We start from the raw sequence: 24,650 nt of genomic DNA on the forward strand, positions 1-24,650 counted from the left end.
TATCTTGTAATAAATTTCTAAATGAACACTGCTCGGAGACTCGTTGTAAGATTATAGGAATTTTTGAGGGTGTAGAGATGATTTTGTTCTCGTTTCTGTGTTGTTGAACGGTTAGCGGACGATCGTTGTACACCCTGTATATCCGAGGAAACCGTAATTAAAAATGCGCTTAATATACTCGCTAGACGACCAGATATAGTTTTGAGGCGGTTCTTCTTGGGTTTGTAAAGTCACTTCCCTGTTTTTCTCTCTTCGAGTGAGGTTGAAAGGGTGCGCCGGCCTCTTGCCCATTGTCGAAACTAGATTAATGATAATTATAACGATCGGGTGAACCCGATACACCGAAATGACAGTGAGATTCGTGTCCCGTTGCCACCGAAATCGAAATTCTATGCACGAGCACGGCAGAGGGTCGTTTTTCCAACGTTTCTTTCCCCCGTAGATTAAATGCGAAACAAGATGGCGGTCGATTTGAGAATAGAAATGGTTGTCTCTTCGTTGAGTTTCATTTGTACAGCGATCGCAATGCTTTTCTCTGCTTTTCGAGCACCGTGTTTATTAATTACCGATATTCTACTGTGTTAACACCTCATTCCAGGAGTATTTATAAGGAACGAAATACGATTCGGGAGGTTAGGTGATGCAATTGCTTCGTTTCCGGACCGTTTTTACTCGAAGACGAAAGGCTAAGCGAAATCATTTTGAAATTGTTCAGCTTCCTCGACGCGAGACACGATAGCGATCGAAGGACAGGGATAGTCGAGTGTCAAATATGGTGGACGTTCTCGAAGATGGTGCCGCGAGCGGACAGCCATCTTGGATTAGTCTGTTCTCGCTGCACTTTGAACTGTACATAAGTCTAATTTAATTCTCGTTGGAATTAATATACTTCTTGATTTGTAAATTTGTTTAAATGTAACTGACGATTGCAGAATGTAATGGGGAAAAGGGTGGCACCCTGTCAACCGGTTCGTAGTGATAGTACAAAGAGATCGAGTGTAGCAATACCGGTGATAGCAATAACGATTGTCGATAAGGGTTGACGCGACGACGATAACGACGCTATTATTCCTATAAAACGAGGAAAATCGCTTGTAACGCTATTAAACGCTAATACGAGGGCGACGATAATACCGCTGCAACTATTGTTAATACTACGAGGAGACTACTACTATTATTAACTATTACCACGATTACCACCACCACCACCACCACCACCACCACCGCCATCATCATCAGCAACGCCATTAAAGAGGAATTTGAATGGACGTGATGAAACCACTTTACCATCGCCACCACCGCTCTACCACCACCACCACCACCACTATTACTATTACTACTACTACTACTACTACTACTACTACTACTACTACTACTACTACTACTACTACTACTACTACTACTACTACTATTACTACTACTACTACTACTACTACTACTACCACCACTACTACTACTACTACTACTACTACAACTACTACTACTACTACTACTACAACAACTACTACTACTACTACTACTACAACTACTACTACAACTACTACTACTACTACTACTACTACTACTACTACTACTACTACTCCTACTACTTCTACTACTACCACTACTACTACTACTACTACTACTACTACTACTACTACTACTACTACTACTACTACTACTACTACTACTACTATTACTACTACTACTACTACTACTACTACTATTACTACTACTACTACTACTACTACTACTACTACTACTACTATTACTACTACTACTACTACTACTATTACTATTACTTACTACTACAAATACTACTACTATTACTACTACTACAACAACTAAAACTACTACTATTACTAAAACTACTATTAATAACTACCAGCGCTATTATAAACAAGAAAAAAAAAACTTTAATTCACTACTACTTACTACCGCTACTCTTAACTATTAATTGTAAAGGCGAGAGAGAAGGGACACTACCGCATACAAGCTGTTATTATTACACCGCCTAATTCACTATTAACGTACACACACCAGTTACTTGGGGAACGGTAGGGGAGGGGGGACGCGCGGAGGAATGCTACTATCGCTGACTACTACTACTAATTAAACTACTAATCGCTTTACGAGTACGATTACTACGGGAGAGAACGATTTGTTAATTTGTACATACGCAAAAGAGAGAGACGTTAGGGTAACGAACGCGTTCTGGCTGAGACACACTTATTCTCTTATTGAACTTATCTTTCATCGATTTCTTCTTTCTAATTAATACATTTTAATGTGAGATACTTCCATGGAATCTACATATTGGTTTAATCTTTTCAAGTTTCTAGTTGTCCACTGAGAAATTATCTTTATCTGTATCATTCTGCTTTGAAACATTTTTTTTTATTTAAGTCTGACTAGCACACATTATTCCACTTGTTCAATGAAATTTAATATTATTCCACCTATGCAGTGAAACTTAAATCTTAGCGATCAGTATTCAAGATATTCTTATGAGCTTCCCTCAGGCCCAAGGCAATATTTAGATATCAAATTAATTTTCCAAAAACGGTAAAATTTTTCGTAAATGCAATTTCGAAATCTGAATATTGTGACTCAGTCCGAACGACTCTAGTAATTATTACTACGCACAGGGGCAGGGAGGCACGCGAACGAACCTAACCTCTAGATTCATCGATCTGGAACGCGATCGGAGAGGTTTCATCCCCCGTGCACCCTGCAAGACTAATTAATAATTTTCCATGGAAAATTCATTTCTTGGAACTATTTTCAAACCCTTCGCGAGACACTTGCTCTCAGGAATGCGCCGAGAATAACCGTGATCGACGTCACGGGGATCTATTAAAAGACTTTTTCGAACATCGGGGGCTGTTAAGGGGTTGAAATAGCTCTCCGATCGCAGACGTAGACGCGTAAGGAATTTTTAATACTTGCCTCGACAAGGGATCGCAGCGAGGCCTCGTGTTCTTATTTTGTTAAGCGAAGCCGACTGGGCTGAAAGTTAATCCCTGCGCTGGCAGCCAAAATATCTGTCACTTACCACATTGACAAATCACAGATTCGTTTCAATTTAAATATACAAAGATTTTGTATTCGATAAAATTATTTAATAGTCATTATCTTAAAATTATTTAATAATCATAGTCTTATAAATTATTCTCTATGTTCTTTATCAAAAGAAAAAAACAATCATTATGTTTTTAAAATTGTTTAATAGTCATAATCTTATAAATTATTCTCTATGTTCTTTATCAAAAAAAAAAACAATCATTATGTTTTTAAAATTGTTTAATAGTCATAATCTTATAAATTATTCTCTATGTTCTTTCTCAAAAGAAAAATTGACGTGAAGATAAATTTAAAAGTTAAAAATCCAAATTATGCTGAATTTTCACTGAAACATGGGGAAATTTTAGGAAGTCTCTAGAAGACAATGTTACTATGACTAGGTATTCGGTCGCTAGCGCAAGGGTTGAACGAAAAATAAAAGAAACATTCACGGGGAACCATCGTACGAGACGGTAGACCACCCAGGGTGGTTCGGGATACGATAACACGCGCCCGCGGACTATGTAACTAACTTTTCTCGCTGACTTTCCTTAAATAGTACGCCGTTCGCGCGGCGAGCGGCGCGCGGCTAGGTGGTAGAGTGCCAATTAGGGTTAGTCGTGTAAATTGTAAATCTAGCTGTTAGGTCTTCCTGAAACGAAGGTGCAAGACGGTGCTTTTTTCTAGAGTCGAAACGAGAATTCAAGGGAGAACGATAATTAAACGTGGCACGAGCGTATCGTCGAGCAACGTTTCGCGGCGCACGAGCCGGTCGGACGAACCCACCCTGTCAGGTTTCTGCTCAAAAAAGAAGAAAAGAAAAAAAAACGAAGAAAAAAAAAGATGACAAAACGTCGAGCCCCAAATTTTGAGGCAACGTCGAAAAGAACTTTGGCGTCACCGGAACATTTTGTATAGCGTCTCGAGCTGCCTTGAACCGAAAGTGCATTAAAAAATCGTCCGCGTCGCGGTCGGCCTGGGACTTTCAGCTGAGATCACCTTTCAAACGAAACAAACCAATCAAGGAATTAACGCACCCCGCTCTTACGTATTCTCATCTGTTCCGTACATCGGAACATTAACATTCTCTAAAGTAAAATATCGAATTGAAAATCTCGAATTTCCACTTCCGACTCCAAGATACTTCGTTTCGAATTTCACACCGAAATTCACCCTTCGCGAGTGTTCCCAGACTCTCGAGGAACGTTTCCCCTTCCAAACGAACCGTTCGGCGAATTTCGAAAGTGATTCGTTCAACTGCGAGGTACTCTAGGCCGCGCGATCGCGCACGAGGACTTTTTCTACGTAAGATAGACTTTTTCTCTAGTAGATTCGAGGAACGACGAAAGAACGAAACAAGAAACTAAGGGGACGCGGTGTAGGGGGCGGTGTAAACTTAATTGCGCGCGTCTCGATCGGGTTCCCGGGGCTGAGATGGAACGACTCGATATCCCGGACCACCCGGCCACGAGGGGTGCGAGTGTGTGTATAAAAAAAATCCTCTAGGAGACGGGGATGCTATAAATAGTATTTAAACGGAGAATAAACGTTAACTTCGAGATGGAATTCTTCTCCTGAAGAGTCGCGAGCGAGATCATCGGTACGCGTGGAATTAAGTGGGTGGAAGGGGTAAATTAACGAAGTTCGCTAGAAATTAAGCTTGGGACTGAAGATTTACACTGTGAACGTAGTCCGCGATTAATTTAACGGCGAGGGGAAACGAAATGGGGGTTGAAGGCGTTTCGATTTGACAGATTTCTTTTTTCTCGTTCGTTTCGTATCTTTAGGGTGGGGGTGAGTCGAAGAGGGTTCGAGTTAGGAGTTTCTAGAGTGCACGCGAGGCGCAGGTTCAGCTACGAGAGGATACCGATAATAATATGATTAGTAACGATAACTGTAACGATAATATTAAACGATGAGGTTTAACGGATAAAAGAAAAGAAAACGGTTAACTGATAAAATTAATTGTAAAACGGTGAAGCGACTACGGCGATGATAACATAGTGCGATTATTAATTACTATTAACTACGGCAATACGATGATATACATATATTATAACGAAATACAGTGGATATATTTATCGAATATTTATTGAGCAAACGGAAAGGATTAAAAAATGAACACACACACAAACGGAATAGCACACTTGTGTAGTATGGTTGTACAAAGTAGGCGAACGAGGCGAGGGGAGGTAAACGTTTCTGTTTTCTTTTGTTTCACGGCTCGACGCGCGGCTTCCGGCGGGAGCGGGGCGACCGTTCCGGGGTTGCGATTTCTCCGATGATCCAATGATTCAAACGAAACTTTGTTATTATATGCTATTATATAATGTATATCATAATTATCTATATTATTACATCGCTGATAATATAGTTACGCGTTGCGCGTTACGTTATGATATAACATTATATAACGACTATAATTATGTATACTCCGATTTCAAGAAATTCGTTCGGCTATAAAAATCAGGCACTGTCACGTTAAGAAGTTCCTGAGAAGATTCCGCAGCCCCGAGACTCCCTCGCCGACGCGGAAGCGAGGACACGGCGAAAGGGGTTGGAAACCGAGGGGGCGCGAGTACGGTCGAGCCACCGGCGTGGTAGCTCGCGTGTGTTATCGTCTGACGATCCTTTTTTTTACGATTGTGAACGAGGTTCATGTTATATATCAGGGATTAGACTAAATAGTATAATACGCTGCGAGGGAGGTGGCAGGAACGAAAGGGAAGAAAAGAAGAAAAGAAAGAGAAAACGAAGAAATTACTGAGGATTATTTAATTAACGAAGCCGGGGGTGGTTGGCCTTTGCGAGCGAGGCTTGACGCGGGGACGGGGCGAACGGGAGGGGGGAGCAGCTGTGACACAAAGGTGGTGATAGTGGTACCGAAAAAAAGGGTGTGGGACGAACCGTCGCGTCTCCGTGGGGAAGAAAGAGAAGGGAGGACGAAGGGCGCGATAGGCGAATGAAATTTCTGTGCTCGATCTGCCGGAAACGACGGATGTTAACGAATCCTGAATAATATAATAATGAAACGTACGGGCAGAGACGAGTGGGGAATTGTTAACGGATGATTTGATAAATTGTTACGAAGCTTGCGTAGTATATTCTCGTATGGTGTTTCCTTTTTTAATATACATATATTATATATAATATATATTACGTATAGATATTATATATAAATATATAGCTCCTTGTACATTTAATAGACGCGGCCCGAGCGAAACGGTCCTCTCTGTTCTTTCTTTCGATGGAGACGCGACGACCGATCGTCGAGACTTTAATGCTTAAGAGAAACTTCTTGTGATAAGCGTGGAGAGACCTCCGCCCAAACGGTTCGGGCTGTAGAAAATGAAGAAAAAAAAATAACAAACAAACAAACGAGCGAAAACCAAATGAAGTAATTAATACGAGAAAAAAAAATAAGGGGAGAGAAACAAAGAGATTCGGGGGTGTAAAGTAACGACCTTAAATAAAAAAAATTCGCGATTCGAGCTGGCAACCCTCCGACGAAGGGACACTGACAAGGGAGAGGCTTCTTTGTCACCTTACCGCGCCAATTATACGTTGTGTCCATACTGTCTCAATTAATATAATGTATTATATTATATATATAATATATATATTATATATATATCCGACAATATTGATTATTAAAAATTCTTAATATATAAAACGAAAAAAAAAACAAACGAGAGACCATCTTTTCTGACAGCTGCTGTGTTCTTACCCTCTTTTTCACTTGACTCCATCGATTGTTTGTCCGCCACTCGTTGGGACTGGGGGTGGAGAAATGGAGAATTTGTCAAATTTGTATACTATTCCTATTCATGTAAAATATAGATTATTTGAAGTATCTTCTTTCCTCTGACAAACATTGAACCTCAGAATTTTTCTTTGACTCTTCACGGGGCTGCCAAGGGGATGGTGATGTTCCAAACGTTTTGCTTCATATTCTACCCAAACTATTCCATTTTCTATATACAATAATTATTTCACATATTCTTCCTACTAGCTGAACAAAACTTTCACAATCATTTTCAATCTTTCTTTGGGGATGATGACTCAAACCTGTTCTTCGCGTTTAACACTAGGTTCACGGAACGCGTCAAATTCACGCATATTGGCTTAGAAATATTATTTTGTAAATGTTTACGCCGATTTTAATGCGATCACACTGACATATACTCCAATTACCTACTATTAAATCTCCAGTTTCCACAGTCTAAATAAACGAGCATCGATTCTTTTAGAAATAATAGAACGAAGACAACAAATGCCCGTAAACCTAGTGTTAACACAGATCTCATAATTTCTATAAAATTTCAATCTATTATTTACTATAATCTGTTAATCATCCAAGTAGTGGAAACAGGTTGCAATTGTTCATTATCGATAAGGGGTGGTATTGAAATCGATACGACCGCTGAAAAAGTGAAGTACAATTTATTATCATGCGCAGCCATGTTGACATTCGGTGCACCATTGCGAAAATAATTCCAAGTACAATAATACGCGCGCCACGCTCCGGAAGTGACGTAACCGCGGCGGACCCGCGCGTTCTCACTCTATAAATACGTCGTAAATAAAATATATGTATATATATGTATATATGTGTGTGTATATATATATATATATGTATGTATATATGTATGTATGTATGTATGTGTGCATGCATGCATGTATGTACGTATGTATGTATATACATATTTATATGTATGCGCGTATAATCTGTACAACCTGCGGACACACGACCCTACAAAATAACTTCTATCTAATCGTTAAATTTTCCGTCGAGTCTTGAATCGTCAACCCTTCCGTGGTCCTTAAACTTTTATTCACACAATAGTTTTCATCTTACACACTTCTTCCGGCGAATAATAATAAAACTAATAATAATAATAATAATAATAATAATAACAACAGTAACAATAATTACAAAATTCAGAGATCACATCGGGTCGGTGTTAAATAAACAATATTTTCAATGTATAAAATAGGGGGGGATAGTTTACAGGGGGACGACTGTTTCTTCGAGGAGAAATCAAGATTTCATTTCCGTCGAGGGAAATTACATTGTCCAACGGATTTCGTCTGAAATACGTTCGGATGGATAACTTTCGTTCACTCGAGACGATTGGGAAAGATAATCAGCACGGAAAGTCTCCCGATCGAACGCGAAGGGGAGGTAAGTACCTTGTGTCTCATCAACCGGAAGTAACGTCCGCAGGACCGTGGACAGTAGAGCAAACGGAGATGTTTCGTTATTGAGCAATCTAAGACGTGAAGTAAGAAATGCGGTTGGACGAAATGCGACGGCTCGTTTGATGTTCCGTTAACGCTGGAACTACCAACTTTGCGAAATTAAACGACTTCACCTTCCCCGCACGTTGCAGTGATATATTTATTGATATCTCGGTAGATCTGCGCGTTAGAGTGCGCGCTAACGCGTTCACGCCGACGTGTACCACCGGTGGCTCACGGTAGGATATCATGTTAGACAGTTTTATTGATGGCTCGTTAGACGGTAGCATGAAATATGTGGTTCAAATGGTTTGGTAATTAGAAAACATTGCCATACAGTTGAGAATTAACCCTTTGAACTAGGCTCCAATATTGCACCAGTTATGATATTAAACATTTTAATGAATCGTGAAGAAACTACCCTAAAATTATTCGATTTTCCACAAATTTTGTGCTAAGGAAAATAAAAGATCGAAGAAATGTTGCATTTCTAATTTTCGCTAGGAATACAAAAATTAGTTGCAGTTGCTGATTACAAAACAACCTGGAGTGCTAAGGGTTAACTTATCGATCGTTTCGATATTTTCATCAATTTCGAGAATTCGCCAAATGGGAGTGGAAAACACCGGTGTGAACGCGTTGATCGATCAGTTTGATAGTTCCGGTGTTAAAAGTCGGAAAAGTGCGACGTAGCGGCAGATTAGATCGAGAAGCCAGCAAGTTTCAAATGTAATTCGAAAACGTTCGTATGAACCGTTCCGATTCTTCCGAGAATATCCGAATAATTCGATCTCCGTGCAGAGTCATAGAATTCGTCTATGGATCTCGCGAATATCTCTCGAAACGTTGATCCTGTCTCTACGATTGTTGTTCTAGCGACAAGAAGAGGAATGTGACGGATACATTTTCCTGCCCAACAAAACCGTGTATCAAAATCCTCGTTGGACCTCGCGACTCGCCTCAGCGAGGAGCCTACCTAAAAAGAAGCGTCGAAGGGGTTCTTCCGGTCTACGAAAATAGACGGAGCAGCGGGTAACCGGAAACCAAGGACGGAAATCGTTCTACGTTGCCGTGGACACGAACGGAACGGACTAGAAATGGAACCTGTCCCGAAAAGATACTCAACTCTAAACCGTTTCTACTTGTCTTTGTAAATTGCCGTTTAAGAGAAAAGAGCGGGTGATCAATAAAGAAAAAGAAGAAGAAGAAGAAAAAAAGTAAATTCCGAATCCCTTTTCAATTACTTTCCCTGTCTTGGATCGACGATAGCGGATAAATCGATCGAGCTTCGAAGCGTTTCGCTCGACTCCCTACGCCCTAAATAAAATAAATACGTGTCGGAATACTTTTGGTAAAAGTAAATGCCGCTCGATCGTTCCTCGACCAAAAATACTCTCCGCGCTCGAGTCTATACTTAAAGCGCTAAACAGCCGGCTGACTCGCGCGAGCGTAATCCTACGTTACATGTCTCGTTTTTACACGCTGATTGACTGTCTTAGGCGTGCTAAAGAAGATATTGCTACTCTAATACCGTCGAAGACGTAATTTCTGCTCGGCGCTCGGGTGTCTGACGTGTTTGAACGCGTTTGAATCGCTTCTGAACTATTTCCATCGCCTTCGGGCGGTTCTAAATGACTTCGGAAGCTCTCGATACTATTCTCGACGCGCATCGAGCTCGTTCGACGGTTCTAGAGACTCTAAACGTCGTCAAACTTGAAGAAACTTCAACGTCATTCAAACGTTCACGCGTCGGAAATCATTTGAAGCTCGTGGAAGTTTATTCTGAGGTTTTAAAATTCATCGTAGAAGCGCGTTTGCGGATGTTTGAAGCTGTTTGAAGCCGTTTGAAGCTGCCAAACACATCCGAACAGGTCAGAAATCACTCGAGCACAACCTGAAGTAACTCTCTCGGACTCCGCAAAACAATATCACACCACTCGCGTGTCTCAAACCTCTCCACACACCTCCACGAAACGAGGCGAAACTAAAACCGAGCGTCTGGAGGATAACGGCTACTCAAACTATACACTCCATCGAACTTAAGCGAATACTAGATCCTCCGGAATATCGTACGCGACACAGTAATCCCTCCGTGCACCGAATCGCGTCGCGAGTCTCGCGTTAAGTACGAAAACGCGTCGCGTGCCGAGAGAATCGACCGGAAAAACGCCGGTCGTATTGATACAAACATCCTCGAGCACATTGAGTCACTTGACCCTCCTCGATCTCTCGGTCTCTTACCCCAAACGATCGATGAATTGCCCCAATTTCCGTTTCCTCGTTCTCTTAATTTACATTCTACGACGAAGATCCTTAATCAATCGAATGTTCAGTGACCTTTTTAGAAAAATATTTTTTGTCCGACGATCCGAGAGAACTCCGAAGGACTCCGTGACTCAGTGCGCCGTCTCTCAAATGAGCCGCGATCGGAAACATCCGCGACGGAATGTTCGCGTTGCAGCCATCTTTGTCTCTGGCTGGAGTCTAAGACCGTTGAGCGAAATGAAAGAAAACGTTGGCCGAGCTCCGTGCGAACGCAAAACGAAATTCTCTGGCCCGAGACCGTCGGACGCAGCTTTTCCTTCGTGTTCGTTAACGTTTCGAGCTCGAAGTTCGTGTTCCCCGTTGGTCTCACTGGAATGATCCGTTCGCGGACAGACGCGCCTGCAATCTCGGGCCTCGCGAACTCGCTAGTCTCCTCGCAGCTCTCCTGGGCTACTTTCGGCTCCTGTGAACCACTCGAATACGCGCCAGAGCTGTCGGTGCTCGGTTCTAGAGTCTTCGTGTCCTAGCTTTCGAGTATCTAGCTCTGGGAACTTTGAAGCTTCTAAATTTTCAACTCTGACCGACGAATCTTACGACCTCTAATTTAAGGGCACATTTTCAACTGTGCCGACTTGAGAATCGCGCAATTTCTAGTTGGAGGATTTTGAAATTTCTGAGTTCGACGCTTGTTGGACGCTTTAATCCTTCGATTAACTTTCGTTTCGTAGTTTTTCTAACTTAGGAAGCTTGCTGGAAATTGGAGATTTCGATTGGATGTTCAGATGCTCGTAGGCCTTCGAGTTTCTCAATTTTACGATCTCCGAACGCTGAGATCTCCAAATTTGTAGATCTCTGATCCTCGAATCTCCGTTTCTTCATAATTCCTTTCAAAATTCTTCGAATCCTCCATGTTCTTATTTTTCGAATTTCTAATTTTCGAGTTTCAGAAGCTTCCGGGCGTCTAAGTTGGCGGTCTTTCGGTTCTAGAGGCTTGAAGGAAGTTTCCCAGCGATTCGATTCGCAAAATGCTCAAGCTGTCGGATCTCCGAGCCGCTGAATTCGAACGGCGGCGGGGAGGAACGAGCGATTCGATTGTTGCCACGCGGCGCGCGGTTGGGGCAAGTCGAAGGAACTATGCGATTGCAATGCCATCGTGTTCCGTGGTAGCGCCGCGGCATTTTTCTCTGTTGTTTCATGGGACGCCGGTGATACGGACCGTCGGCCGGCTCGCCATTAACAGAAACAGGTCCGCTCGTGAACTGGTTCTTGGGATCGTCTCGTGAACACGTTCACTAGTTGGCAGTGTACCCTGTGAACAGACCGTGACTGACTTTTACATCGATTCCATTGGATTCATTATCGTGAGAATGAAATATTCATGGTGTATTAGATAATACTTCCTGTATCGATTCTTTTGTATTTTATTTATTTATGAACGGTGTAAGCGATATTTGGCTATAGATATTTGACGAGAAAAGTGAAATATTTTGAAAACTACATAATTTTGACACGTTGAATGCCGCACGATTTTATAGAGTAGAATACACAAAATGGAGAAAATATAGTATTGAATTATTCGATTGAATTGCATTATTATTAGCACGTTCTAGCTGTACGTCATCGCGTTAGGTAGCGTTATTTATAATATAGAAATGTTTTCAAGTAATCATCGTTCAATTGAGTGAACTGTAGTAACTCAATTTGTTTGGGGGTCACCGATGATCCCATTCAAATAATTTATCTACTTCTGTATTTTTTAGTTACCTTTTGTAATTTATTATTTGTTACCATTTAATAACTAGAAACATTAGTGAAATATTGCTGTAAGAACTAAATATTTTAAGTTGATTAGACATGATTTTTACGACACAATTTTTCTAATTATTTATGTTTAATTAACGGGGACACGATGTTTCTGCGCAGATGTTCGACAAGAAAGTCAACTGGACGCGAAGCACTGCACATTCTGAGTACTTTCACTGAACTAAACGATATCTCCGCGAGGCAATTTTTCTAATTTCTCAGTTGACTTCCAGGTAATCAGAATCACGGCGTTTGCGTGGAAATGTTCAGCGTCGAGAAAGGTGAGTGGTCTATAAGCACGCCGCAGACACTTTCAATCCTGTTTACCTGATTTTCACGTTCGAGTTATTGATCACCTCGCCGTCGCAGTTCCACACGCTCAGGCTGGATTTCATGTAGCTGCTGTTCAGCTGACTTTCGGACTGCATGTGCATCGTGGGCATTGCCCGGAATGTGAACTCTCTCGCTCTGTACACCTCGACGAACGGAAGATCGTACTTGAAACAATAAACAGGGCCAGTCAATCGACATTGATCCGAAGTTTCCCGAGCCGAGATTCATAATACGTTTGTTTGCCTTCAGACGATGTCGAGAATATTTCAGACGCGATCGTGTAACTTAACCCTTTGCGGAAGATTGTTTTTAGTACACGAAACCTTTCGCAGATTCTGCTAAATTAAACGCTGAATACTTAAATCATAGAGAATAAGGAAACTGTGCACTGATCTCTTGCTGTTCGAATAGTTAAATCATTTGTTTGCGACTTGGTATTCCAAATATGGAAGTTTGATCTCAAAATGACGACATTCGTCCGCAAAGGGTTAACCCTTTGCACTCGGAAGTTTTTCACTAGAAATATTTGAACACTTTCCGATGAGATAAAATCGATATTTTGTGAAACTAAGTCTATTTTATTTGAATATTTCTCAAAATGATGCATTATAGGAAATATAATATTAAATATCAAGTTTTAGTTTTACTGTATAAAATCAAGTGACGAGTGAGTCACCTCTCGAGTGCAAAGTGTTAATTATCATAATTATCGACTGAAGTAACTTGCAAGTTAGATTTAAATTACGACTAGAATTCATCAATACCTAGTACAACTACACTAGTATATTGTATCATCTATTAAAATAAGAAAAAATCTAATCTAATTTAATTAATGAACCAACGATTAACAATTCTACATGTTCACATTTTACATACCAGGGTTTTCTGTTTACTGGACAGCCTGAGCAACATTCTAATATTATTGAACAGGGAAGTGTGACGGACCAAAATCACGTCGACGCAACCGTCACCGACGTGACAGTGGGGGCTGAATCCCATGGGACTCCTGGAGCAGGCACAGGCCAGATTAGCACCGTTCACCATGAAGAATTTCCCTCTGACAGTCACCCATCCTGAAAGAATGACGTTAATCGGAACATTCTCGTATAAATTGACTTCACAATGAAGATTGACTGCTCACTGGATATTTCTTTGTCTGGTACACTATTGTGCATATGTTGCAAACACCTGCTGCAATTTTTCGTACATCTTGTACTCGTCGCCGGGTGGCAGGGGTCGGACAGTAGCTGAATTTCACCTTCGTAGCCTTTATTCGCGAGGATTTTCTTAAAGCCTGCAACAGAATCGGTCGATGATTTTACAATTGCATTCTAATTTAGAACATATCAGAAAACACTGAAACATAAAATCCTGTAGAACGTCATCAAACGACTTAGCGTTGCAAACATGAACATCTGGTCTCGCTACAGTGACGTTCGTCCGAAAAAGGTTAACTATTAGACGTTAACATTAGAAATATTTCAACGTCTTCTGACGAGATAGAGAGGATATTTTGTGAAACTAACTCGAAATCACACTTACATCGAGGGATAATCTATTTTGTTTGAATATCTCTTAAATTGATGCATTGCACGAAGTTTAACACTAGATTTACGAGCAATTATTGTACAGTTTATTCTATTGTTCCTAGGGAAGTTGATATTCGTTCATTTAGATTTTAGAAATCGTAGATGTAGAAATCAGGATTCATATTCGTGTAATTGGATCAACGAAAACCGATTGAAACATATACCAAACAATGTTTATAAAGTTCAATCTGCGTCAAATTGACGCGTTCCGTAAACCTAGTGTATTAAGTATCAAATTTTATAATTTTACTGTATGAAATCAATTGATAAGTGAGAGTCACTTCTCGAGTGAGAGAGTAATTTTAAATGAAAATTTCGAAAGTGCCTTCTGACAGGTTCGGTGGAAAGAGCGTTGAAGAAATGAAGGACGATGTAATAAAAGTTGGAATAAATAAAAGATAAGGAAGATTCATGCGAGCGGGTCGACTCGATCCACTCACCGGAGTAGTCGTATCTCTGAGGGCCCATCCACCTGAATTTCTCGCTGTCCCGGATCACGTCCCCGAGATACCCATAGCTGAGAACGCTGGCGTAGAGCCTGAGGAGGTTCTGGTCGTTGTGCACGGAGGAAATATCGAGGCCGGTGCTGTCGCCAAAAATGATATGTATCGCGGCGGTCTGCACGTCGGTCGTCCCGTGGAGGCTGTACGCTATCGTGTCGGTGCTACCGCTCGGTATCACGCCAATCGGCAACGGGGGAGTGGGCAGCCTGACCTCCGGGTCGTTCGCGTCGATCTGCTGCTCCTTCGTCGTCCTCAGGACCAGACCGTTTATCACCTCTGCCAAGGTACCGTCCCCGCCGATGCACACTATCGCCTGCAACACGGTATTCAATTTCTCTTTCGAGGAAATTCGGTTTTTATCAGGGCTCGAGAATTCTTAGTTTTTCGGCGATGTTTGAGTTATGCGGATGTGACAGTGTTTTAAAGATTGATCTGACGCAAGGAGTTTCGAAGTGGACGTTGGATTAAATTACTTTGATTTGGGAACTAAAGTATCTAGCTATCAAAATAACGTGATATAGAAGTACCAAGCTACCAAAGCACTAAACTACCAAAGTAACAAGCTACCAAAGTAACAAGCTACCAAAGTAACAAACTACCAAAGTAATAAGCTACCAAATAACAAGCTACCAAAGTACTAAGCTACCAAAGTACCAAGCTACCAAAATAACAAGCTACCAAAGTAAGAAACTACCAAAGTAACAAGCTACTAAATTACTAAGCTACCAAAGTACCAAGCTACCAAAGTAACAAGCTACCAAAGTACCAATCTACCAAACCACCAAGCTACCAAAGTAACAAGCTACCAAAATAACAAGCCACCAAAGTAACAAACTACCAAAGTAACAAGCTACCAAAATAACAAGCCACCAAAGTAACAAACTACCAAAATAACAAGCTACTAAATTACTAAGCTACCAAAATACCAAACTACCAAAGCACTAATCAAATTAATTTCAATCTCACAACCACAGTCTTCGCTAAACATTAGAACCTAAATAATCACTTCTCTTCCACGAAACAAACCAAAACTTTATAATACACCAACTACAACAGAAATTCTACCAACACCCTCAAGTCCATATTTCCCTCTTTAAAAAGTCCCTGACACAGGCTCGCGAAAGCCTCCCCAGAAAAACCAGGTAATCACGTAAACGTCCTCAATCTAATTATAAAACTCTTACATGGAAGTCGCTCAGGTCAGCCGTTAGAAGCGTGTCGCGTGCGTGCCCGACACGTTCCGTGACCAACATCTTCGTCTCGATGCCCGCGATGGTCATCAACGGCTGCACGTCTTTCTCCCAAATCTTCGGCCCTTTCTTCTTCCCGCCGAAAGGGTTGACAAACAACAGAATCTTTCTGGGTCGGTGCGTCAGACCTAGAAACGACATCCGTAATCCTCGTATTCCGATTTTTCACGCGCGCACACACATACTCAGGCACCCACGCACGCACGCACGCATGTCAAAGCATCCTTGCTCTATTGATTTTTCGCAGGGAACGGAATTCCACGGCTTTTTCCTCGAAACCGTAACTGCAGGCGAGAGCGAACCTAGATCAATACTGCAGCCACTCGTTCTCCCAAGAGGCCAGTTTTCAAGGAGATTGCGTTACGCGCGCGACAAAGAACCAGGCCCGATTGTGTTTCCGTTCGACAACGTTTCCCCCGGAGCGAAAGTAATTGAACCGATGGGCTGTTTAGATTGATTAGAGCGGACGATAACGCCGTTTAATGGCCTCCCGGTACGTACCGAGCTGTCCTTCTACTTTTAAGATGCCTCGAGAGTTTGTACGCTTCTCGCTGATACCGTGGCATCGATTTTTTGAGGTTCTAGGGGATGTTCACTGGTAGGTTCGTGGATCTTCTGAGATTTTTCGAGGTTCATTCTATTTTGTTGATGTTGGATGGTAGTTGTTTGGAGTCCGGGACATGAACTTTGCGGATTTTTGGGAATTTTGGGAATTATTGATAAGAATCTTGGTTTATAGACTCGTTTCTCGTGATTTTGGAAGATAGGAGGGTAAGTTGCGATTGATTAGCTTCTGAAATGTTTAGGAATTGCGGAGGCTATAGTAGCTTCTATGTAGACATATTGGTTGTAGACAGGAAACGTGACCTAGATAATTAGAATTTTGTTTTATTTGAAACACAGAGAATTTCGATCTTTAGATCTGTGAATTTTGCAAAGTTTAGTGTGAGTTTTTATTATTTAGCTTCTGAGTTTTTCAGAGACTCGCGAAGCATTTAGATTTGTAGAGTTTTAACATTTCTGGAGGCCCAGTAGCTCCGAATGCTCCGCGTTTCCACCAATTTTCCATGATCAGCATACTTTTCCGTTGCAGATGAAACGGGCCTTTCTACTCGAACCGCGTGACACGGCGTCGCTGACCTACGGTGAAAGTGTCTCCGGCGACTGCTAATTCGCTCTCGATCTACATATGCGTCTACATATCTAATTAACTAGCTTGTCTATCTTCGATTTTACTTGAAACAGAAATGTTTATGTATTTTCTCGTTCCCGGAATTAACCGAGACTTGAATTGCAACTTCGAACTTTCTTAAAAATATTATCTGCCTTTTTTAACTGTTACATGAAAGTTGCGTATCAAGAGGTTTATCCTATCAAAGAAATATCGCTACTATTATTATAATAACGAACCCGTTAGACCTTTCAAGCCCTTTGCACAGGAAAAAATGAGAAACAACGATAATGTCATACGAAAATCTGCAGTTTTCACATTTCTAAACAATCCTTCGACAAATGTCGCACTCTTACATAATTCCTGATTGAAAAAAAGATTGTAAAAACGATTGTCCAAGCAAGAAACGGATAAGACAAACCTTCCTTCGATCTGAACATGAATTATTCATCGAAAAAATCCTCCGCGAATGCAAAAACGGACAGATAACCCTGGAAGCTGATATTTTTTGACAATCCCACGATAATGCTCGAGTAAACAAGAGTTCGTCCAGTTTGCCAAGCCTTTGTGCCCGGGGGCGGATTGTTTGAAGTATCGACCGTGACCTTGGCTCCCGGCACTCGAATCACGTGGAATCGATCGGCGAAACCGGTTCGCTCGAGATTGTTTTATCATTCGGACGATTCTACGCCGGCGAATCGTTTAGAAGAGAGTGAGCAAAAAAATAAAAGGAGAGAGAAAGAAATCCGACGCGACGGACGGTTATCCTGTTGTCGTTCGGATGAACAGGTAGTTTTATTCCTGGTGATGCGCGCCTCTCCGCTAAATAGTCGTTAAAATTCCTCGGATGCTTCGCGATCTAACGTTCTCGAAATACTGCGTCGTGAATTTTCTTTTTTTCTCTTTTTTTCATCGCAGGCACGAAAACTCGCTGCGATAAATTCCAGCGTTGACGCCTGGTCGCCGATAAAATGCATCGAGGAATTTCGGAATGAAAATATTTAACAATTATCGCGTGGGGTCTCGCCGTTCCTCGTGAATAAAAGATGCCCGGGTCCCGTGGATTTTATAACGACGATCGAAATCGCCGTAACCGATTGCGTATGAATCTCATTGTGTTTTATCGCTGATTGGTGCCGCTCGTGCTCGCGATTTTATTGCACTCCCGGTGAGACTCGATACTCGACGTTGTACTTTTCAAGGATTTACATTTCAATCGGGACGAATACGCGCAGATTTATGGGACACGCTTATTACAAAGGTGAATTCGTTTTAGAGAATCGGAGAGCAGCGTTCTAATGAAATTCAAGGTCCAACGATACAATTTTGTGTTAGGTCAAGTGCTTATTGAGTCAGCCCGGCGTTAGGCACGTCATATACGATACAATTTAATCTGGGTTACGCCCAAATCAGATATCTGTTAGGGCAGGGTCAGATCTAGATCGAGATGAACGTACACCCGAGTTGGGGCTAGTAGGTGTGCTCGGCTGGAATATAACCTCTGCATTCGCAAAATTCCAAATATTCAGAGTAGAACAATTTCGCGTAATCTTTACGTAACAGTTATAAATCGGTAGGTAACGTTTCTAAGAAAGTTCAAACATTCTAATTTCGTCGCGAACATAAAACTTATTAGAAACATAACCTCGAATTCCAGTCATTTTAACCCTTTGACGAAGATTCTTCAAAGTACAAAACCTTCAGCAGATTAGGCGAAATTATATCTAGTATGCTTAAACAGTAGAGAAAAAGGAAACTATGCACTGATCCCTTGCTGTTTGAGTTATTAAATCATTCTCTTGACTCAGTATTCGAAATATGAGAGTTTGATCTCGAAAACGTCAACATCTGCAAAGGGTTAATATGTCAATTTCGACGTTTATCAATATTTTAGAATACTGACTCATCAATGCATCACTATCTTAAAACACCAAGTTCAATATACCAATATTGAACATGTCCCTAAACTAATATTAACAACTTATTAACCGTCTCTCGTAAAAACGTGCTCACAAAGAATCCCCGAAAAAACCCGCAGAAAAACGTGAGCGAAAAGTCTCGTTAAATATCCCGAACCTGATTTTCATTTCAAATGTTTGAACCATGACACTCGAGCGCAGTTGACTTTGCATAATACATGAACGGTGCCCAGTTAACGCGTAATCTGTCTTATCATCATTTTTCCCGGAATTTCCATCGGCCCTGACGAAAGCGGCCGAAGAATGCCGGTGTGTTCAAAGGCGCCAGACCGAAATAGCTCCTTATTTGGCCAACAAAAACTGCACGTGTGCAACGCGGCACACGGCCGAGTGGTTACGTGCCCCTTTTTCTCTCGTCGGCTACCCCCTTGAATGAGGATGACGTAAAAGTCGCTCGCCTCGGGCGCGAAACGGCAGTCTCTTGTCGCGGCGCGCAGCGGCCGTTTCCTGGATAAAATTCAATAACTTGAAGAGCACGAGCGATGCAAACAAATGCTTCAGACGAAAATTCTAAGGCATAGAGCCGAATGTACGATGGTTTTATTTTTGTTCACACTGTGGAGATATTATGCAGTTTTCTCAATGATAATGGATATCTTGCGTTTCGATTCCAACGTTATATAAATGGAGAAACGGGATTTGTTTGCAGAAAATTTGTATTTTTCGAATGAAGATCATTCAGTGTAGCAAGGACTACTTAGCAACATTGGTAATCTTCAATTTTCATTATGCGAATAATCGAATTTGGGAGTTTTGTCCACAATCAGCCGCACAATGCGGCAAGGGAAACAAAGACGATGAAAGACGAAAAAATTGCTCGAAGCAGAAAATTTCCGGAATGTTCGAGCATAAATACCTAATAAATCCTTCGAGGTGTGCCATCGGTGGCCTCGACGCGCAGGTTTCGTTCCGCGGATTCGCCCAGTGCCTGGCTGTAATGCTTTTCCATGATAAAAGCGACTGTCAAAGCGATAACATGGTAACGAACTGCCTTTAATAATTCCGAGCTCGACGGAACTACTTTTTGAATATTTTTAGCGACCGCTGCTATCGCTATTAACATTGATATTACTTCGTTGTTCGCTCGAACACGCGAACACAAGCAGTTGCGCGTTCCTGTGTTACCGGTTTATTTATTTATTTATTTATTTATGGGAAAACGTGACGGTTTTAATTTAAACGAAATCGCGAACGTTCCGCTTGTAACGACTCGCCTTAAGCGAATCAATTTTATCGGAATGGAAGTGATTAAAGCGGAAACGCTTGGTACGAATGAAATTTCAATGTAACGCAGGAATCCGATGCACGCGAAATAATGAATAATGTGAAATTGTACGAGGTAACGTCGATCGAAGCGAACATCAAAGGTCTGAAATGATTTTTCGTTGCTTTCAACATTTTCAGAAATTACCCGAAGTTCCCACCGACGAGAGTTCGTTCGCGAAATCCAATTACATTTCAGAATAATCGCGGATGTTGCAATCATGGACGTACTTTAATTATCGAGACCTTGCGCACCGAGAGAACCGCTCGAGTAGCTCGAATGGCCTCAGTTGCAGCTGAAACTCTCTTGTTTCTCAATTCTTTGTATTTTTTTTTTACGGGACATTAAAAACCGTGTACCTCAGCCGCGCAGCCTTGATCCGTAACCAACGACCCAGTTCTACATGCGCTATGATTAATCCTTTCTACCGATTCGCGCGGCGCGCCGCCGCTCGATAAACCGAGCATCGCGTAACAATAACAAAAAACTCGAAAGTCAGCGCGAGCCGATCGTGTTCCATCGAAAAATCGGATTGATTTATTTACAAAACTCTAATTAAAACTCTGGTATCACGGGTATCTCTCCGACCGTCTTATCCAGTAATCTTGCGAAAATCAACAACCGATGTTTAAAGATCTCTCAACGAACGCTTAATTAATCTGCACTTCCAATAAATATATTTCACAATCAACATACCACGAACATGAAACGACTCGAATGAAACGAAACAAATAGAAATCTATTTGAACGAAATCTAACGTACTCTCTGTAGTTACGATTACTTCAAACCTGTACCTCGGAAAATATTTCATCAAACTGCCTGCATTTATTTTTAACGCGTTTATTATTAACACTAACTGTCACGGTAGTCACCGACGAACGGAGCGTCCGAATTACTTGAAAATTGTAATTCGTAAGATGGCGTCGATTGAAAATGTTTAACGCTGGATTTACGGAGCTCGTCAATTCGATGGATGAAATTTTCTAAACGTTATTCAGTAACCGTTTAAATTAATTTTCATTGATGCATTATACGAAGTATAATATTGAATACCAAACTTTATAGCTTCACTACAGGAAATCGGTGGAAATAAGTGCAAAGGGTTAATTATTCAACCGATCCGCCGTAAGTACAGCGTCGTACGCGTACCCTAATTCCGATTCAACTTTCATCTACTTCTGCCATCGTTTCGCGCTTTTCCAGGTGGTATTTTTAGCACGTGCCGGTGCCTCGCACCTTCTCCATCGATTCGAGCACCTTTCCACGGGGCTGGGGGCGGAGGAAAGACGCGTGAACTCGGTATGAACGGTTACAACGGGAACTTTCGACCGACTCGGAACTTCCAGTTTCCTCGGAAGTTTCTTGGCTTCTTGGGGTGAACGGTGCGAATGTCGATCTACTCCTTCGTCGAGTACGTTTCTTTCTTAATCTAGTTATCGCGTGTTTGTTGTTGAGATAAACTTATTTAACTGGAGGATGACGGGCGTTTAGAATGCGAGCACTGTGAGACGAGACAGTTACTGTAGAGTTTTGTGAGTTTGACTGAGATTTTGTAATCATTTACATGGTGCGTTTATAATAACAATAGTACATCAAATTTACTAAATTTATTGTTAATAATGATATATTAATCAATTTCTCTTTCAATTGACATTTATTCGAATGCAGTGAATAAATTTCAATTTTTCTTTCAATTGACATTTATTCGAGTGCAGTGAATATCTAGTTGCAATCGATGCAATTGATGCAGTTACCGTCGAGTAAATTTCAATTGAAGGAAAAATTGATTGGAATATATCGTTATTACCTGATAAGGAATTTAATAAACTGAATAAAGAGGAAGAATAGAGTTACCGGAGGCGAACTTGAAGCGACCAAACATAGCGCGAAAGTGATTGTAGGAGAGAAAGACTCACCCATGAGGTAATTTCGTATGGTCTTGACCCATGAGGCGACTTGCCTTGGATCCGTATGACTCATAGTGACACTGTGATGGCTCCATTTATTCTTTGGTCCACGAACTGCGTAGTGCAAAATGAAATTCGTCGGGCAGACGGTCGGCGAGGTGGGCGAGGTCGGCGGCTGTTTCTCTTTCACGTTCACCCCGGGTATCCAATCATCCCCGTAGCGCACGGCTAACACGTCCGACATGGGTAACGTCCATCTTGCTGGAAATTAAAAACGCGGTTCATTTTCAGCCCATCGGGGTTGGAAAAGAAGATCGTTTAACACTATTCCTACCAGTCAAACGACTGGTCTTTAGCGCAACTTATATTTTTCAATATAGAACGAAGATAACAGCCAATCTGACAGTATACAAATATAGTGTCTTTTATTTAGAAGTACAGGAAATTCTAATCGAAGTTCATGGAAATAACTCTACATATTAATTAATGAAAAGTGAATACTGCATTAAGATTGAAAGTTGATTGAACTTTATGAAAATAAATATTAATGGAAATATTATTATTAATGGAAATATTTATAAAGATTGATATATTAATGACTCAGTTGTAAAAATCATACTAAACCATTTCTGCCGATGTGCGTTTAGTAGTTACGATATATCATTTTTAGTTTAAATTTAAATATTAATCAATGAAAAGTGAATAATGAAATAAGTCTGAAAGTTGATTGAACTTGATGAAAATAAATATTAATAGAAATATTATTCTTCAATGCTCGTCGTAATTGAGTTTAAAGATTGATATATTAATGACTCAGTTGTAAAAATCATAATAAACCATTTCTGCCGGTGTGCGTTTAGTAGTTACGATAAATCATTTTTCGTTCGGTGTTTTGTGTACGTTAAGAAGCGAAATGGAAAACAGACGGAAAGAAACGGAGCAAAATCAATGCCGCGGAGTCGGCTCGCATGAAACAAAGGCTCGGTTTACGATCCCCTAACAGCTGTCACTTAATATTGCAGCAGACCAAGACGAAAGCAGTCACAACGAATAATCGAGAGTGTTACATAATTAATGGTCGCGACCCCACTGACTATCGATCCTTAAAATTCCTTTCAAGTCCAAGGATTTATCGAGACGTCCGATGAAAGAACCGAACGTAACCAATTAGAACGTACGTGATCACTGGTCTACAACAAATAAACGAATAAACATATCAATCTTCTTATAAACTGAATTCATGGGACCGTATAGTTGATTCTTTGACACTAAAACTACCAGATGAGTCAAATTGACCCACTTCGGAACGTTTATTTCATAAGTATCTCAATTCCGAAGGTTTTCATTTCAATTTCAAGAAATCAGCGAAAGATCTTCAATTAAATTTGTGTACTCGTGTAGATACGAGATTAGGAGATCCTTCAAATCTCAAGGAACTAAGGAAATTTTTTGTAAAAATCAGGTCACTCTAATTGCTCGGTAGTTTTAGTGTTAATGACGTAGGCTTAGTTTCCAAAATACTGCGGATGCTTGATACGGATAAACATCGGAGTGAAAGATAGCACGCAGATAATCAACAGAGATAAGTTAATTACTGATAACGAACGATTACAGCTATAGATTATTCTGCGTGCTGTTCGCACGGCTTATCGGGTATTCCTTTGTCTTTTTCGACTCTTATTATCGTCGTAGTATTTTGACTGCCGACAGCTACCTTCGGACTATTCTTGAATGATTGACGTTCTACGAACATTTTTAGCTTTTCCTTAAACCTTTCAGCTACCTCAATGATCTTCGATGCTTTTTATGTAATTCCCAATCACATTCTGTTCATTCATGATTAGGTTCGTTAAGATCTCTGATTCGGTATCGATTACGAGCATTCCTTCGTCACTCGTGATCGCCGCCGTTAATCTTTTGTCTCGTTGGACTTGCGAACCATCTTGGATGATAATGGCTACTCCGACCATATCTGGTCACCTTCTCGAACCTTTTCAAATTGCTATTGTAATTCCGAGTTACCTTGAGACTATTCTCTCACCTGCTCTAACCAGCTACAATAGTATCTGTGCGTTATTGTTAGACCCCCGAGCAACCTTGATCGATGACAGCCACTCTCTGATCAGCTATAAGAATCTTATCTTACGACTTGATTGTTTTATAGATCCTTCCAGCATTTCTAGGACGTAGTCGCTATTTCCTAACGTGTCTCCTAGGTTCCTGAAGCTATATATTTCAAAACGACTGTTGGTTAACACGTTGAATGCCATGGAGGTCACTGGTGACCAATCAAATTGAATTA

General features: G+C 41.0%; 1 protein-coding gene across 2 annotated transcripts in view; it reads right to left on the minus strand.

Moving 5' to 3' along the window:
- Positions 1–7,466: 7,466 nt before the first annotated feature.
- Cerk (Ceramide kinase) overlaps positions 7,467–24,650 on the minus strand; it is a 37,050-nt gene continuing 19,866 nt past the window's right edge. For both annotated transcript variants that reach the window (XM_031991866.2, XM_031991867.2), the window contains 7 exons: positions 22,358–22,609; positions 15,961–16,154; positions 14,714–15,089; positions 13,826–13,978; positions 13,561–13,757; positions 12,679–12,848; positions 7,467–11,857 (listed from right to left, as the gene is read on the minus strand). In XM_031991866.2, the coding sequence (XP_031847726.1) occupies positions 11,782–11,857; positions 12,679–12,848; positions 13,561–13,757; positions 13,826–13,978; positions 14,714–15,089; positions 15,961–16,154; positions 22,358–22,609 (1,418 nt within the window). In that variant the 3' untranslated portion in view covers positions 7,467–11,781. The remainder of the gene's footprint in view (positions 11,858–12,678; positions 12,849–13,560; positions 13,758–13,825; positions 13,979–14,713; positions 15,090–15,960; positions 16,155–22,357; positions 22,610–24,650) is intronic.

This window comes from Nomia melanderi, chromosome 4, assembly GCF_051020985.1.
Source record: "Nomia melanderi isolate GNS246 chromosome 4, iyNomMela1, whole genome shotgun sequence".
NCBI lineage: Eukaryota > Metazoa > Arthropoda > Insecta > Hymenoptera > Halictidae > Nomia > Nomia melanderi.